Here is a 15177-nt window from a genome sequence, read left to right as displayed (position 1 = left end):
CCTGGAGAATAGTCAGTCCACTCCCTTTCTATGTCCCTGATTCTATTATATTCACCAGTTTATTCTGTTCATCAGATTATTTATTCACTTGATTTTTAGATTCACTTGTTGATAGATGTGTATTTGTTCTTCATAATTTGTATCTTTACCTTTTTCTCCTTCCTCTTCTTCTTAAAGGATACCTTTCATCATTCATATAATACTGGTTTGGTGCTGATGAACTCCTTTAGCTTTTTCTTATCAGTAAAGCTCTTTATCTGACTTTCAATTCTGAATGATAGCTTTGCTGGGTAAAGTAATCTTGGTTGTAGGTTCTTGGTATTCATCACTTTGAATATTTCTTGCCATTCTCTTCTGGCCTGCATAGTTTCTGTTGAGAAATCAGCTGACAGTCGTATGGGTACTCCCTTGTAGATAACTGACTGTTTTTCTCTTGCTACTTTTAAGATTCTCTCTTTGTCTTTCGCTCTTGGAATTTTAATTATGATGTGTCTTGGCATGGTCCTCTTTGGATTCCTTTTGTTTGGGGTTCTCTGTGCTTCCTGGACTTCTTTCACCAGGTAGGGGAAGTTTTCTGTCATTATTTCTTCAAATAGGTTTTCAATATTTTGCTCTCTCTCTTCTTCTAGCACCCTCATAATTCAGATGTTAGTACGCTTGAAGTTGTCTCAGAGGCTCCTTACACTATCTTCATATTTTTTTATTCTTTTTTCTTTTTGTTTTCCGATTGGGTGTTTTTTGCTTCTTCCTATTTCAAATCTTTGAGTTGATTCTTGCGATCCTCTAGTCTGCTGTTGGAACTCTGTATAACATTCTTTATTTCAGTCAGTGTATGCTTAATTTCTAGTTGGTCTTTTTTCATATCCTCGAGGGTCTCACTAGATTTCTTGAGGGTCTCACTAAATTTATCGGTGGTCTCACCAGACTTTTTGAGGGTCTTACTAAATTTATCGGCGGTTTCTAGAAAATTCTTGAAAAAACCTTATAAGTGTGGTTTTGAACTCTATATCCAGTCGTTTGCTTTCCTCCATTTCTGTCATTTGTGACCTGTTTCTTTGTCTCCGCATTTTTTATACTTTCCTGTGTTGACAGAGTGGCTTTCTGTGCTAGGTGTGCTATAGGGCCCAGTGGCTCAGCCTCCCCAATTATCTGAGGTGAACACTCTTGGTGCTCCCCTTTGTGGGCTTTGTGCACAGTCTTGTAGTTAAGCCCTGATTGTTGTAGGTTTCACTGGGAGGAATTGACCTCCAGGCCAATTGACTGTGGGAATCAGCTGTGAGAATCAGTGGGAGAACTTCTGTGCTGGAGACACCCTTCTGGGGCAAGACTTGCTTCAGTGGGGCTTTGGTGCTCACTGAGTCTGCCCCCTGAGTGTCTCCCTTATGGATCTGAGGAGTTGTAATCTGGATGGTCCCACTCTGATCACTGGGTACACTGGCTCTTGGATCTCTAAGGAGGTGCTAATTTAGCCTCTGCATGAGGCTACCAAGCAGGAGCTATGGAGAGTTCTGCAGATTCCTCTTCTTTGTTTGGAGGTGCCCAAATGAGGCCCAGCTGTGAAGCAATGCAAGCTGCTGTGGGGTCTTGGGCTTTCTTTTGAAAGTTCTGGTTCTCTTTGACCCAGCTGCAGTTTGTTAGGTGATTTTCAGATTGCAAAGGGCCAGACCTGTCATATGCAAAAGCCTCTGTGCTCTGCTTGGGTGGGGTGGGGTCTCAGGGAATCAATGGGGCAGTGCAAACAGCTATGGCTGATCCTCAGTCCTACGCTAAGAGGCGCCATATCTCAGTGTCCTGGTAATCGCTGCAAGCACCTCTGAGAGAAAGCTGCCCTCGAGTTCTGCCTGATGCCAGTCAGTCCAGTTTCACCCTGTATGACTCTGGGTCCCCAGAGACTCCCTTGAAACTGGAGTTCAGAGCAGTCAGGAACTTGAGACTCCCTCCTGATTGAATAAGACAACAGCGTCCTCAGTTGCCAGCCCTTGCCACGTGCGCCCCTGTACCTCTGCACTTTACCTCCGCACCTCCTCTGAGTCTCAGTGTGCTTTTCTCTTTCCTTCTAGTTGTAGAATTTCCACTCAGCCAGCCTTCCTGTGGTTCTGGATGATGGCCATTTTGTCTTTTAGTTGTATTTTTGAAGTAGTTGTGTGAGACAGCAATTTCCGGTGTTTACCTATGCCGCCATCTTGGTTTCTTCGCAATACCTGACTATTTGGTCAACGATACTGATCTCTTTTTCCTTAGTCAAATTAAAAAAAAAAATTGACAACAGTCTATACACCAATAGCCATCTGGTACGAATTAATCAAAATTCTATCTACTTTTTTGTCAGATCAGCAAAAAATATATTTTTTTTGGTGTGCTGTGGAATTTTAGTAATTTGTTCATGTGTGCCATGAGATGAAAAAGGTTGAAAATTGCTGATCTAAGATTGTTTCCTATACCACATTGAGTAAAGGGAAGCTGTTTTAAAACACTTCTCAGGGGAAAAGCAAATATTACTTCCTACTGAAGATCCAGGTGATGTGTGATCTTCCATTGAATAGCAAAGGGGAGTAAAATATGCCATCCCAAAATATGCCACTTTGGCACATCGATTATTTTGAATTAAAGTTACCTGAAAAATAGCCAAAGCAAGGGCATTCTGACCTGCCTCTGTCCCCCTCAAAGTAGGAAATGAATCTGCCCCATGAAAGGTACCCTCCCTGTTCCAGAAGGAGGAGGGACTTCCTTATGACCAGAGCTAGGAAACTTAGTGCATGGCAGGCCGTGTACACAAACCTCGTTACTTATTAATTTAGTATCCCAAGCCCTAACTGCTCTGGTTTGTCAGTTCTTTACAAATGTATTCTTTTTTTTGCCCACCTGTTTTGGTCACTTCTTTGAGTCTCATATATTTATGAGCTTCTGTACACATGAAACTAGATTTTTTTCTTAGGTTAACCTATTTTATGTCAATCTGGTTATTAGGCCAGCCAAGGAACCTAGAAAGGAAGAAGTAATACATTTCCTCTGCAGTAGTGCGATGATTCTACCCGAGAATCCTCAAGAAAAGAAGATGAAGGGCATTTGTGATAAGTTCTTAATATGGTAAAGGGAGGACTAAGATATGAAAGGAAAATCTCCAGATTATAAAATATTCAAGAAGTTGTTTTAAAAGAAAAAAAACCCAACCAGCCCAACCGGTTTGGCTCAGTGGATAGAGCATTGGCCTGCGTACTCAAGGATCCCAGGTTCGATTCCGGTCAAGGGCATGTACCTTGGTTGCGGATGGTCCTGGGTTGTCCACTGGGGGCGTGCAGGAGGCAGCTGGGTTTTCCACTGGGAACATGAAGGAGGCAGCGGATCAATCTCTCTCATCGATGTTTCTAACTATATCCCTGTTGGAGGCCACATGTAAGCTGGCAAGGTCCTTGCACCTGAAGGGGCTAGCAAGGCTGGGACCCTTACCCACACAGTTTTCCCAGACTTGTTTGGATGGCGATTATCAGTAGAATGAGATCAACCTTTGTAGAATGAGAACAGCCTTTCATGGCTTACCAAGAAGTCTATAACTATTTACTGAGATATGCTGTACTGAGAACTTGTCCTTCTGCTGTCTCTCTCCCTTAGAGATTAAGAGGAACAAAGAATACGTTCCTCTTGACAGACCTCCGATTCAGTGTGTTGTGTATAAATAAGATTGTGTGGCTAATAAACTCGCTTCAGTTCATCAAGAGAACTGGGGTCCTCCCGACCCCGCTTTCCTGTCTTTCTTTCTTTTCTCAATTCCCACCTCCCTGCCTCAGCCCGGCTCAACCCTGTCAGGCTGGCCCTGACAGATCTGGCGCCCGAGCTAAGGGACTGAGGAACTGGGAAAAAGAAGGTGAGGAACTCCATCGGGCTTGGAGAGACGACGGTGAGGAACTCCTCCGGATAAAGAGTGCACTCGTTAAGGTAAGGGAGGAGCAAATTTTTGATAATCGGGAGTAAAGCATGGGGCAATTAGAATCTAGAGAAAATGCCCTTTATGGGCAAATGTTAAAGTCTATGCTCAATAGTAGAGGAACTAAGGTTAATGACAAGCAAGTAGAAAATTTTTTAAAATTCATTCAGGAGGTCTGCATTTTCTTATGGAATTTAATAACGGGATTGTTTGGATCCCAGGCATGACCATAATAAACCATCTCTTAAGCCAGAAAAAAAGGAGAAGCAGTGTGATAGCACAAAACAGGAGTCTAAAAAAGACAGTATATTAAAAAGAAATAATGTAACTTTTAAAGACAATTTAACTCCTCAAGATGAGGAGGATTTTGAGGAAGCTGCTGCTCTTTGTCATGATGATAATAAAGGTGTTGTTCAGGCAAAAGAGGAGGAAGAATGTTTTTCTGCTGGAACTGAAGAGGGTAGTGATATAGAGGATGTGTTAGAACACTTTTTAGAATTATTAAAGCTTCTTGTCAAGAAAAAGAGAAGCCGCGGGGGCTGTTCCCGCCACTCTCCGCTGCCTTGTGCGGCACCAGTTCCAAGGAAATTCAAACACACAAGTGTTACACTTGTGGAGGAACAGGACACATGGCAAAACAGTGTCTTTCTAATAAAGGGGTTAATAAAGGAAATGGCAGAGGTCCCAAACAACCTGGACTATGCCCTAAATGTAAAAAAGGGAAACATTGGGCAAATGAGTGTAAATCTAAGACAGATATCCAGGGAAATTCTTTGCCTCAACACCAGTCGGGAAACTACCAAAAGGGGCCGGCCCAGCCACGGCAAATAACAGGGGCATTGTCTATTTACCCTGCTGTCCCTGTGCTGTCTCAAGGCCAGCAGGCTGCACAGCACCCAGCCCGCCCCAGAGAGCAAAATAGATACAAGAGCTATTCTGAGCAAACCCCGGAAGTGCCGGGCTGGACCTTGGATCCATAGGAATAAGACATTCTGTCTGCCCTAGGTGCTGCCCTTGCCTACTGAAATAAACAAAATATCATTAGATTTAAAACCTCCCACATAGAGAAGAAATTATGATTTCCTTGCATTTCTGATACAACTACAGCAAATGCCACCAGATCTGAAATTTAAAAATGCATCTGGGATTTCTGTACACCTGTAAAGAGACAGCTGGCTTGGAACTAATGCGCGCATTGTCCGATTTTGGACATTTAGATAGAGTTTCAAGCTAAAATCTCTTTACAAATATACAAAATAAAACCCAAGACTGATTATTTCCTAAGAAAGATGGCAAAATTTAACTCAAAGGAAAAAAGATGCTAGCTAGATTCTAGCAGCAGGATTGGCATTTCCATAAATAAAGAACAGTTTTTAAATACTAATAAAGAATATTAAAAAGTTAATTTCAAGGCCAAAAAGAAAAGTCAGTAAAATTGTCTCTGTTAAAAGAATTTACTAAAGAATATGCCTTAAAATAATAAATTGAATTTAAATCTCAAGAGTTATTAAAATATATTAATTATAAAAATATAAGTAGCCCAGGTAAAAGACGGCTACGCCCTCTATTTAAGGCTAGCTTCCGAAAGCAATTTTTAATAGAGGAAGGGCTAGCCTCCCTTCCCCCAACAGAGCAGGTAGGCCAAAAATTTCCTGCCAGTGACAACTTTTAAAGAGAGGCTTGCTTCCCAGTTTCCCATCCTTGGTAGAAAGAATATAATTTACATTTTAATGGTTACCTGTTTTCAGTCAATGGCTCCCCAAGGCTTAGGAGTTTGCTTAATTATATTAGATATTCTGAAATAACAAAATGCTAAAATATTAATCTAAATTTCCCTCACGAAAAATCTAGAGGACAGAATTAAATCTATTTGATTATGTCATGTATTTTTGAAGTTTATTCTTAAAAATGTTACTGATTAAGAAATACTAAATATTTAACTTGACAGCTAAGAGTTTAAAGTTCTGGTTACATAAATTGGGAGAAATCATATAATTATAATAAAATTTCAATATTTATCTAATTGAAAAAAGAGGATAAATTCTATAATCCCAACCAAAATTTTTAAATACAAAGATCAGTTTTAATTTAATTGATATCTCTTAATAATTATAAAAGGTATATAATCTTTAAATTATATATACACATATATATTTAATAGTTTTTTAAGTTAGATTTCAAAACTATAATCAAGGAATGACTTTAGGACATTTCATGGGCCCTGAAATGTTTTCAAAAGTTTATTCTCTTTTCTTAAAGGATTTTTTAATAAAGCCAATTTAATATACTTGAAATCACATAGAAAGCTTTATCAGATAAATATTAATAAATATATATTTTAAGTTTTTGCCTCTAAGAAAGGGCAAAACAAGCTATCTTATTTTATATTTCTTAAAATACAGCAGTAGAATTTTAAGATATAATTTAAAATAACAAAAGCTCATTAATAATTTTTAATATTTTACAACAGCATATTAACATTTATTCCAAACAAGCTTACAAACTAATTGTTTGGCAGCAATTTAATAAGAACATAAAAGGATTTTATCCCTTCCACTGTGTGGAAGGCCCCCTAGGAAGGCACTTGAGCATTCTATATTGACCTCTCTTGCCCTTTTTGCCAAGGGGGTCCCTCTTCCAATTGTCCACAGCTGTTGCCTAAGCTCTCTGTTCATGCTGAGGTTGAAGCCTCATGGTGGCTGGTACCATGGATCTGTCTCTTGCCCAATGGCGTAAGCTGGGCCCTCTCTAGAGAAGAAATCTGGGTTCCCCATGATCAATGCCTAGGCCCCGCCAGCAGGCGAGGGGATCACAAGGCAGTTGCTGGGCATGGAGGCCACAGGGGCATACGCTACCAAGGAGACAAAACTAAACCTCACATCACCCTGCTTGGCCCCGGAGGATGGCTGGTTAGTCAACGACGGGTAAGACCCCTCTGGGAGGGGCGACCTAAGACAGGCACAGTCGCAGGGGGCCTCAGTGGAGAACTTGGGGGTCAACAGAGGTGGGGCAGAGATCCTCACCCCCCCAACTATGCAGGGGCTTGAACACTCGCCCCTTCTGAGGGAGGTCTCCTGCCCCCATGGCTGCTGCGCTTCCCATGCCCAGCTCAGATCGGGACCCAGATAACAGAAAGAGACTTAGGCCAGCCGAAATCGGTACCCAGATAACAGAGACTTGGCTAACAGCAACTACCCTATATCTAAATCCAGCTCAACACCAGGAATGCTCAAGGCCTTCTCAAGGATGCAAAATAATCCTTTCCATTAATATTTACAGTGTAAACTAAGATTGTTATTAGATTATTAAATTTAACAGTAAAATAGTAGTCAAGTTTTCAGATTAATTAAATTTTACTAATTAATATAAGTAATTATTCAAAAAGTATTAACCAAAATTTTCATTTCGTGGATAAATTGCTTAACATACTATAAACCTAAAACAGTCATATTTTTATACAAAAAATTAAAATTAAAAGTTATCTAGACTGCATTATATAATTTCCAAAAACCTCCTAATATTAAAAAATAAAAAAGGGGGGATAGTGGAATAATAACCTGTTAAGTAAATGATAACCTGTTAAGTAAATGCCTTAATTGCTTTAATATTTTTACTTGAAAATTAATTTTTTTCATTTATAATGCTAATAGCAAGACACCCATGAAAATATACGTGGTTTCAAAACAAGCCAAAGGAAAATTGTTTGGACAAAAATTAAAAGAATCCCAAGTCTAAATGATAGATATAATTCCTTTATTAACCTTTGGTCGAGAATACATTTGTATATTTTCAGAAAACAACTCCAAGACCATGTAGATTCCTGCAACAGAGAGGAATTATCAGGACTGCTCCAGCCACAGAATAGCAGTGGCCTCATGTGACAACAAGAAGAGAAGCAGTCCAGAAATGAAGATGGTGACAACGCTTTATCATGCTAGCAGTCAGCAGCTGTGCATCGCTGCAGTTTGCCCAAGACCAAACCAGAGAGGGTCGGACCTACACTGCCACCATTTGTCCACCATCCAGAACTGAAATATTACTGCTTACATGTACACATAAAAAACTGTCGGACACTGAAGCATGAACTTTGCCTAAAAAACAAAGAAGGGGGATCTGTTGGAGGCCACATGTAAGCTGGCAAGGTCCTTGCACCTGAAGGGGCTAGCAAGGCTGGGACCCTTACCCACACAGTTTTCCCAGACTTGTTTGGATGGCGATTATCAGTAGAATGGGAGTAACATTTGTAGAATGAGAACAGCCTTTCATAACTTGCCAAGAAGTCTGTAACTATTTACTGAGATATGCTGTACTGAGAACTTGTCCTTCTGCTGTCTCTCTCCCTTAGAGATTAAGAGGAACAAAGAATACATTCCTCTTGACAGACCTCCGATTCAGTGTGTTGTGTATAAATAAGATTGTGTAGCTAATAAACTCGCTTCAGTTCATCAAGAGAACCGGGGTCCTCCCGACCCCGCTTTCCTGTCTTTCTTTCTTTTCTCAATTCCCACCTCCCTGCCTCAGCCCGGCTCAACCCTGTCAGGCTGGCCCTGACATATCCCTCTCCCTTCTTCTCTGTAAAAAATCAATAAAATACATTTAGGGGCCGCTGCCCACATCCCGCCGACAGAGGCTGAGGAGGCCCCGCTCGCCGGCCGGGCCCTGTGGCCAGAGCGTGGGGCGCGGGCTGACCAGCAAGACGACGAGCGCCTCCACCACCGCGGCTGCTGCCTGACACACATGTTGGGGACCCACCCACGCCGCGGCGCCTCCTCCTCTGCCCGCCAATGGCGCTGAGGGCCCGCAGCCTGCCTGCCCCGCTGCCGCCCTGCTGCCCTGCCACCCTGCCGCCCTGCTTCCTGCTCTGCCTGCCAGCTGCTCTGCCCCCGCCCCCAGCCGGCCCTCCGCCCCGCTCTAGGTCTATGTGACCAAGGCCTGGCATCGCAGCGAGAACATGGACGCTGTCAATGCCTTCAACCAGGAGCTCTTTTCACTTATGGGTATGAAACCTCCCATCTCTGGAGGCAAGATGATTCTCATCACAAAAGCTGCTATTAAAACCATTAAGCATCATAAACATGTAGTTCAAATAGTAGAAAAGTTCATCAAAAAGTGAAAACCAGAATACAAGGTTCCAGGGTTATATGTAATCGACTCAATTGTACGACAGTCTCGTCACCAGTTTGGAACTGATAAAGATGTTTTTGGGCCAAGATTCTCTAAAAACATAACCGCCACATTCCAATATTTATATCTTTGTCCATCTGAAGATAAGAGTAAAATAGTCCGTGTGCTGAACCTTTGGCAAAAAAATGGAGTCTTCAAAATTGAAATTATCCAGCCCCTTCTGGACATGGCACGGGAGCAGCAGCGCTGTCCCGGGCTCGACAGCGTCCCCAACAATGAAGGTTCACTGCCTCCTCCAGTTAAAGCTTCTTCTGAACCCCCACTGGTCACTACAAACTCTGTGCCATCCGTCCAGCAGCTGCCCAGTTCGGATGCTTTAGCTGCTGTGGCCCAGCTGTTTCAGACGACCCAAGGGCAGCAGCTTCAGCAGGTCCTTCAGACTTTTCAGCAGCCTCCAGAACCACAGCCTCCCGCCATTGACAATGCTGTGATGGCTCAGGCTCAGGCCGTCACAGCTCGGTTAACAACAACTCCGGCACCACCGCCTGAGCAGAAGGCCACGGCGTTTGACAAGAACCTACTTGATCGATTTGATTATGACGATGAGCCAGAAGCTGTGGAAGAATCGAAGAAAGAAGATGCTGCTGCCACTGCTGCCAGTACCACCTCTGCTGCTGCCGCACCTGCTGCTGCCCCGGCCCCGCCGCTGCTGCCCTGCCCGCTGCATCTCCACCGCAGGCGCCCTTTGGGTATCCTGGAGATGGCATGCAGCAACCAGCGTATCCCCAACATCAGAATATGGATCCGTTTCAGCCGCCGATGATGGCAATGCAACAGGACCCAGTGCACCATCAGGTACAGGTTCCACTTCCTCCTAATGGACAGATGCCAGGGTTCAGCCTTCTGCCCCCGCCTGCGTTCTCTGCCCTGGCTCCGCCTGTGCTTCCTCCCGCTGCCCCCATGCAGCAGCAGTTCCAGGCCCCCTTCCCGGCCCCCAGTGAGCCGCTTGCACAGAAAGCCCAGCAGGAAATGAAAGTAGAACAGCCTTGTATTCAAGAGGTGAAGCGGCATATGTCTGATAACAGAAAGTCGAGATCTAGGTCACCAAAAAGGAGGCGCTCTCGATCTGGTTCTAGATCTCGACGGTCTCGGCATCGACGCTCTCGATCTCGGTCCTGGGACAGACGCCGCCATTCTCCTCGCTCTCGATCCCAAGAAAGACGGGACAGAGAGAAAGAGAGAGAGGGCTGGCAGAAAGGCCTTCCTCCCGTCAAGTCCGAGACCGCGAGCGTTTGTAGCACTACACTCTGGGTGGGACAGCTGAACAAAAGGACGACTCAGCAGGACGTTCCAGTCTCTTAGAAGAGTTTGGTCCAATTGAATCAATTAATATGATTCCTCCCAGAGGCTGTGCCTACATTGTTATGGTGCATAGGCAAGACGCCTACCACGCCCTGCAGAAGCGGAGCCGAGGGAACTATAAAGTGAACCAGAAGTCCATAAAGATCGTCTGGGCCTTAAACACAGGCATCAAGGCGGACTCCAAGCAGTATTGGGACGTGGAGCTGGGTGTGACCTACGTTCCTTGGGACAAAGTGAAGCCTGAGGAGCTGGAGGGCTTTTGTGAAGGAGGCATGTTGGACAGCGACACGCTTAACCCAGAGTGGAAAGGAATTCCCAAGAAGCATGAGAATGAAGTTGCTCAGAATGGAGGGGCAGAAAGCTCACATGCAGATCCAGTGTCACCCATACCCAAGCCTTTGCCAGTGCCCGTCCCTCCTATTCCCGTCCCCGCACCTATCACAGTACCTCCTCCACAGGTCCCCCCACATCAGGCAGGGCCTCCTGCGGTTGGTGCTCTCCAGCCATCCACTTTCACGCAGCCTCTGGGAATTCCGCTGCAGGTCTTCGGTCCTGGCATTCCTCCACCGCCTCCTCCTCCACCCTTTTTACGCTCAGGATTCAACCCAATGCATTTACCACCAAGTTTTCTTCCTCCCGGACACTCACCTCCTATAACTCCACCCGTGTCCATTCCTCCTCCTCACACACCACCAATGAGCATCCCAAACTCTACTATCGCTGGTAAAAGCGAAGACCCCACCAAAAACTTACCTATTGGAAATCCCATTCCAACAGTGGTGTCTGGGGCTAGAGGAAACGCCGAGTCTGGTGATGGTGTGAAAATGTACGGCTCTGCCGCGCCGCCCGCCTTGCCCACGAGTCTGCCCACCCCTCCGGTCGGCCACCCAGCCTGTCTGGCTTCTGGGTTCTCAAGGAGTTGCACCTGGGCCTGTGATTGGGCTCCAGGGGCTGTCCAGGGGCCTCCTTGGGGCAAGGCCCCGGCTGATCCCCCTGCAGCGCCTGCTGGGAATGCCTCTGCCTCACCTGCAGCACTTCCCTCTGATGCTGCCCTGGCCCATGCCGCCCCACATGATGCACCCAGGCCCGCAGCTCGGACCAGGGGGCTTCGGGATGCCCCCGCCCCATGGAATGAAAGGCTCCTTCCCACCACATGGCCCCTTTGTGCGGCCTGTGGCATGCCAGGGCTCCGGTGCCCCCGGGCCAGGCCCGGGGGCGTGGCCCTGAAGATAGAGAAGGGAGGCAGCAGCCCCAGCAGCCACTGCCAGCCCAGCAGCAGCCCCCCATGCAGCAGCCGCAGCCATTCAGGAATGACAACCTCCAGCAGCAGTTCAGTTCCAAGAGAGTTTTGGAAGGAGGTCCTTCGGAAATAGGGTGGACAGCGAGCAGGACCGCTACGGGAGCCAGCCGCGGCGACTGGAGGGAGAACAGCGGCCGGGAGAGGAGACAGTGGGGACGGAGGAGCCCTGAGCAGGACAGACACAGAGACACGGAGGACAGAGCCCAGCGGGCTGTTGGGCACCGCGACCGCGACCGAGGGATAGAGAGTCCCGCAGAGAGAAGGAGGAGGCCGGGCCAAGGAGAAGGCCAAGGGGGGCGACAGGGCCGCCTAGCTGCCCCTGACCCAGGCGGGGAGCGCAGACCCAGCCCCGGACCCCGCCAAGGGGGCGCCTGAGCTGGCGCCTGCCCCGCCTGCTGAAGAGCTGCCCACAGAGGCTACCTCACCCGCAGACCCCGAGAAGGCCCCCTCGGCGGCCGAGGCCCGCTAGCCGGCCGGCCGCCCGGGAAGGACGCACGCTGGGGTACAGTGTACAGATGCTGTATCATACTGGCTCCCGCTGGCCGCCCTGGGAGTGGTGGGGCGCTGTAAGCAATTTGATTGCTTCCCTTCTATTTAAAAATAGCCACAAAATAACAAAAAATACTGAAAATATGAATAAATATTACCCTTTTTGCTGTAACTTTTTAACGTTTTGACTTTAAAAAGTTTACAAATCGTAATTAGAAGTGCTCTCTATTTTTTTTTTAAATTTAAGACAAGGTTAACAGTGAAAGCTCAACAATAGGGATGTTTTCAATAAACTCTATTTTCGTAACAAAAAAATATATATTTTAAAAAAACAACCAACCAACCACAAAAACTGTCTATTATACCAAGCAGATTTATTTCTGTTTATTCCCCACCAGTGCCTTCCTAGTAGTATTGACTTTGCTTTAAAACAGTTGGATTAAACTAAGATTAATAACAGAGATTAATGCAAAGGCAACCTTCCTGCTGCTTTCCCATTGGGGTGGGACATTTCCAACCCAAGTGTATAATGCTATAGCTCTCATTAAATGCGCACCATGTGAGGGGGAGTCAGTTTAACACCTAGGAAGGAATGCCAATGGGTGGAAGATCAATATAAACAGAATTTATTTTTGTTCCTTAAAAAATGTGAATGCTGTGAATATAAATGTTTTTTGTTTTTATTTGGCCTTTAAAATTGTCTTTATTTCTTATAATTCATTTAAAACCATCCACCTGAGGATTAACTCCCACAGATGCACCTGGAGCCCAAATCCCTCCCCAAGCAAACCAGATGGTCCCATGAACTCCCCAACCTTTGTCCCTGCAATCCTGTACCTGGGCTGGATCCCTCCCTTTCCCCATTCACACTGAGCATGAACCTGAAACGTGGGTGCCCCCTGCATAATGCACCCTGGTCTGAGAGGTTTCAGGTTCCAGGGGCCCAGTTGGAAGCCCTTGTTAGGTACACCTAGTGAGCAAGGTCACTACAGAGGCACATCTCAGGTGTGCTAGAGTCATTGGTGCAGAGACGGATGGTCCTGCGTTGTCCTAACTCCCTCAGTGATTCCATGAGCTCAGCCCTGATCAGGGCCACTCTCTCCTGGTCCACAGTCTCCTGGGGCCCGTAACACTCCAGGGGGACTGGGTAATACTCCAACTCTAAACTGCGCAGCTCGGCTGTGTGGTGCAGCAGCTTCTTTAAGGTGGCCATGGAGAGGCTGTTCTCAGTGATGGTGAATTCCCTGAGCTGGTGACAGCGGCTCAGGACAGGCAGGATGGCCTCGAATTGGCAGTCCACCATCCCACAGTTATCTAGGTGCAGGTCCTGGAGGGTGGGTGCCACTGCCTCCAGCAGAGCTCGGAGGGGCTTGGGACCAAAATCAGCGAGTTTGGCGATATACAAACACAGGGACTTCAGCTGCCTGAGGTTCGGGCACTGGAACAGGTGTGTCAGGTCTGATTGCATCAGCTGCCGGCAACTGCCTATGAGGAGTTCGTCCAAGGGGGTCTGCAGGCGCCTGAGCATCTTGTCCAGATGGCCTCGGAGGAAGGAGGGAGATTGCAAGTAGAGCTTCTTGAGGTGCCGCAGATTGCCCATCTGAGAGAGGAATCGGGAAACGTATACCTGCTCCTCCTGCTCCTCCTGCTCCTCCTGCTCCTCCTGCTCCTCCTGCTCCTCCCTTTCCCATTCCTGTTCCTCACTCTCCCACTCCTGCTCGGCTCCCTCCGACTTCCTCAAATATTCCTCCTCCAAGTCCTCCATCTTTTCCTTCTGTTCCTCTTGCTCCTCTTCCTCCTGCACTTCCTCCTCCTCTTCCATTTCCACCTCCTCCATTTCTCCCTCTTCCTCCTCCTCCTCCTGTTCATTCTTCCCCTCACGTAACACCTTGATGTGGTTGAGAGAGAGACTCTGCAGGTTAGTCATCTGACCCAGGTAGTTAGCAAATGCCCCCAGGGTGGGCAGGTCCCAGGTGCAGAACACTTGCACCTCCTGGATGCAGTCCAGCTGCACCCTATCCAGGACCTTCCTGGCTCTCTGGAGGGGAAATTCATAAAATTTCAACATCTTGCAGCACAGGTGTACCACAGCTTCCCTCTGCTGCTGGGCCCATTGGATGACGTACATGTAAAACTTAAATGTGCCCATTTCACTGAAATTAATGTCTAAAACCACCTTCAAGTGAGGCAAGGCGTGGTCCGTGTTGGGGCTGGAGCAGTGCACAGCCACTAGTCCTGTCTGAGAGCACTCCTGGGTGCTGTGTGCACACCACCTTCTCCGGAGGTTGACACCCATGCTCCTTAAGTCCAGCACCTGCAGTTTCCACCTGCTGGGGTGAACATTTTGGGCAGACAGATCGGCAAGCCCCTCCAACACCGCTTTTAAGACCATGACTGGAGGCAGCCTCCCCAGGCTCCCCAGAGGGAGGACAGAGCAGGGCCAGGCTTGCACCATCGCCTTCAGGGGCTCCCATTTTCTCTGAAGGCAGGCCAGGATGAACAGCGGCGGAAAGAGCTGAGTGGGCAGGTACTTCAGAGCTGCGACGACGGCAACCTGGTCCCTCAGCAGGCTCTCTCCTGCCAGCCTCAGGAGTCTGGCTGGGTTCCGGGTGCTCATCTTCAAGGTGCTCAGCAAAAATGTCTGCTGTGACTGGGGCTCAGATCTCAGACCTGGTGGAGAAAAAAACCACAGCACTGACCACACAGCTGGAGGACTCCTGAATATAAATGTTTTGATAAACTGCTTGCTTATTCATTTTCACTTATACACACATAGCAACAGACTGTGTCTACACCACAGAAAGAGAATAAACTATTACATGTTTTACCCTGGAATGTCTTCTTAATCTGGTTGGAAAATTTTTAAGTTAACAGTTATTAGATAGTTACTTAAATATAGCTAAGGAATTGATTTTGTTAGATCATTTATCTGAATAACAAAAATAGACTAAGTCTGAGAGTCCTGTTAAACAAAAAACAA

At 46.5% G+C, this 15177-nt stretch overlaps 2 protein-coding genes and 1 pseudogene across 2 annotated transcripts in view; 1 reads left to right on the top strand and 2 right to left on the bottom strand.

The window, feature by feature from the left end:
* The window catches only part of LOC132234065 (transcription elongation factor SPT4-A-like), a 78609-nt gene that overhangs the window by 21674 nt on the left and 41758 nt on the right, over window positions 1-15177 (bottom strand). The gene's annotated exons all lie outside the window — the stretch shown is intronic.
* Window positions 8868-12502, top strand: LOC132234540 (SR-related and CTD-associated factor 4-like; annotated as a pseudogene).
* On the bottom strand, window positions 13168-14814 carry LOC132234446 (PRAME family member 15-like). The gene is made up of 2 exons (XM_059695420.1): window positions 14086-14814; window positions 13168-13797 (listed from the first exon to the last, which is right to left on the bottom strand). The coding sequence occupies exons 1-2, from the start codon at window positions 14812-14814 to the stop codon at window positions 13168-13170; spliced, it is 1359 nt and encodes a 452-aa protein (XP_059551403.1).

The sequence above is a fragment of the Myotis daubentonii genome, chromosome 5 (genome assembly GCF_963259705.1).
Source record: "Myotis daubentonii chromosome 5, mMyoDau2.1, whole genome shotgun sequence".
NCBI lineage: Eukaryota > Metazoa > Chordata > Mammalia > Chiroptera > Vespertilionidae > Myotis > Myotis daubentonii.
This window is presented reverse-complemented; position numbering and strand designations above follow the sequence as displayed.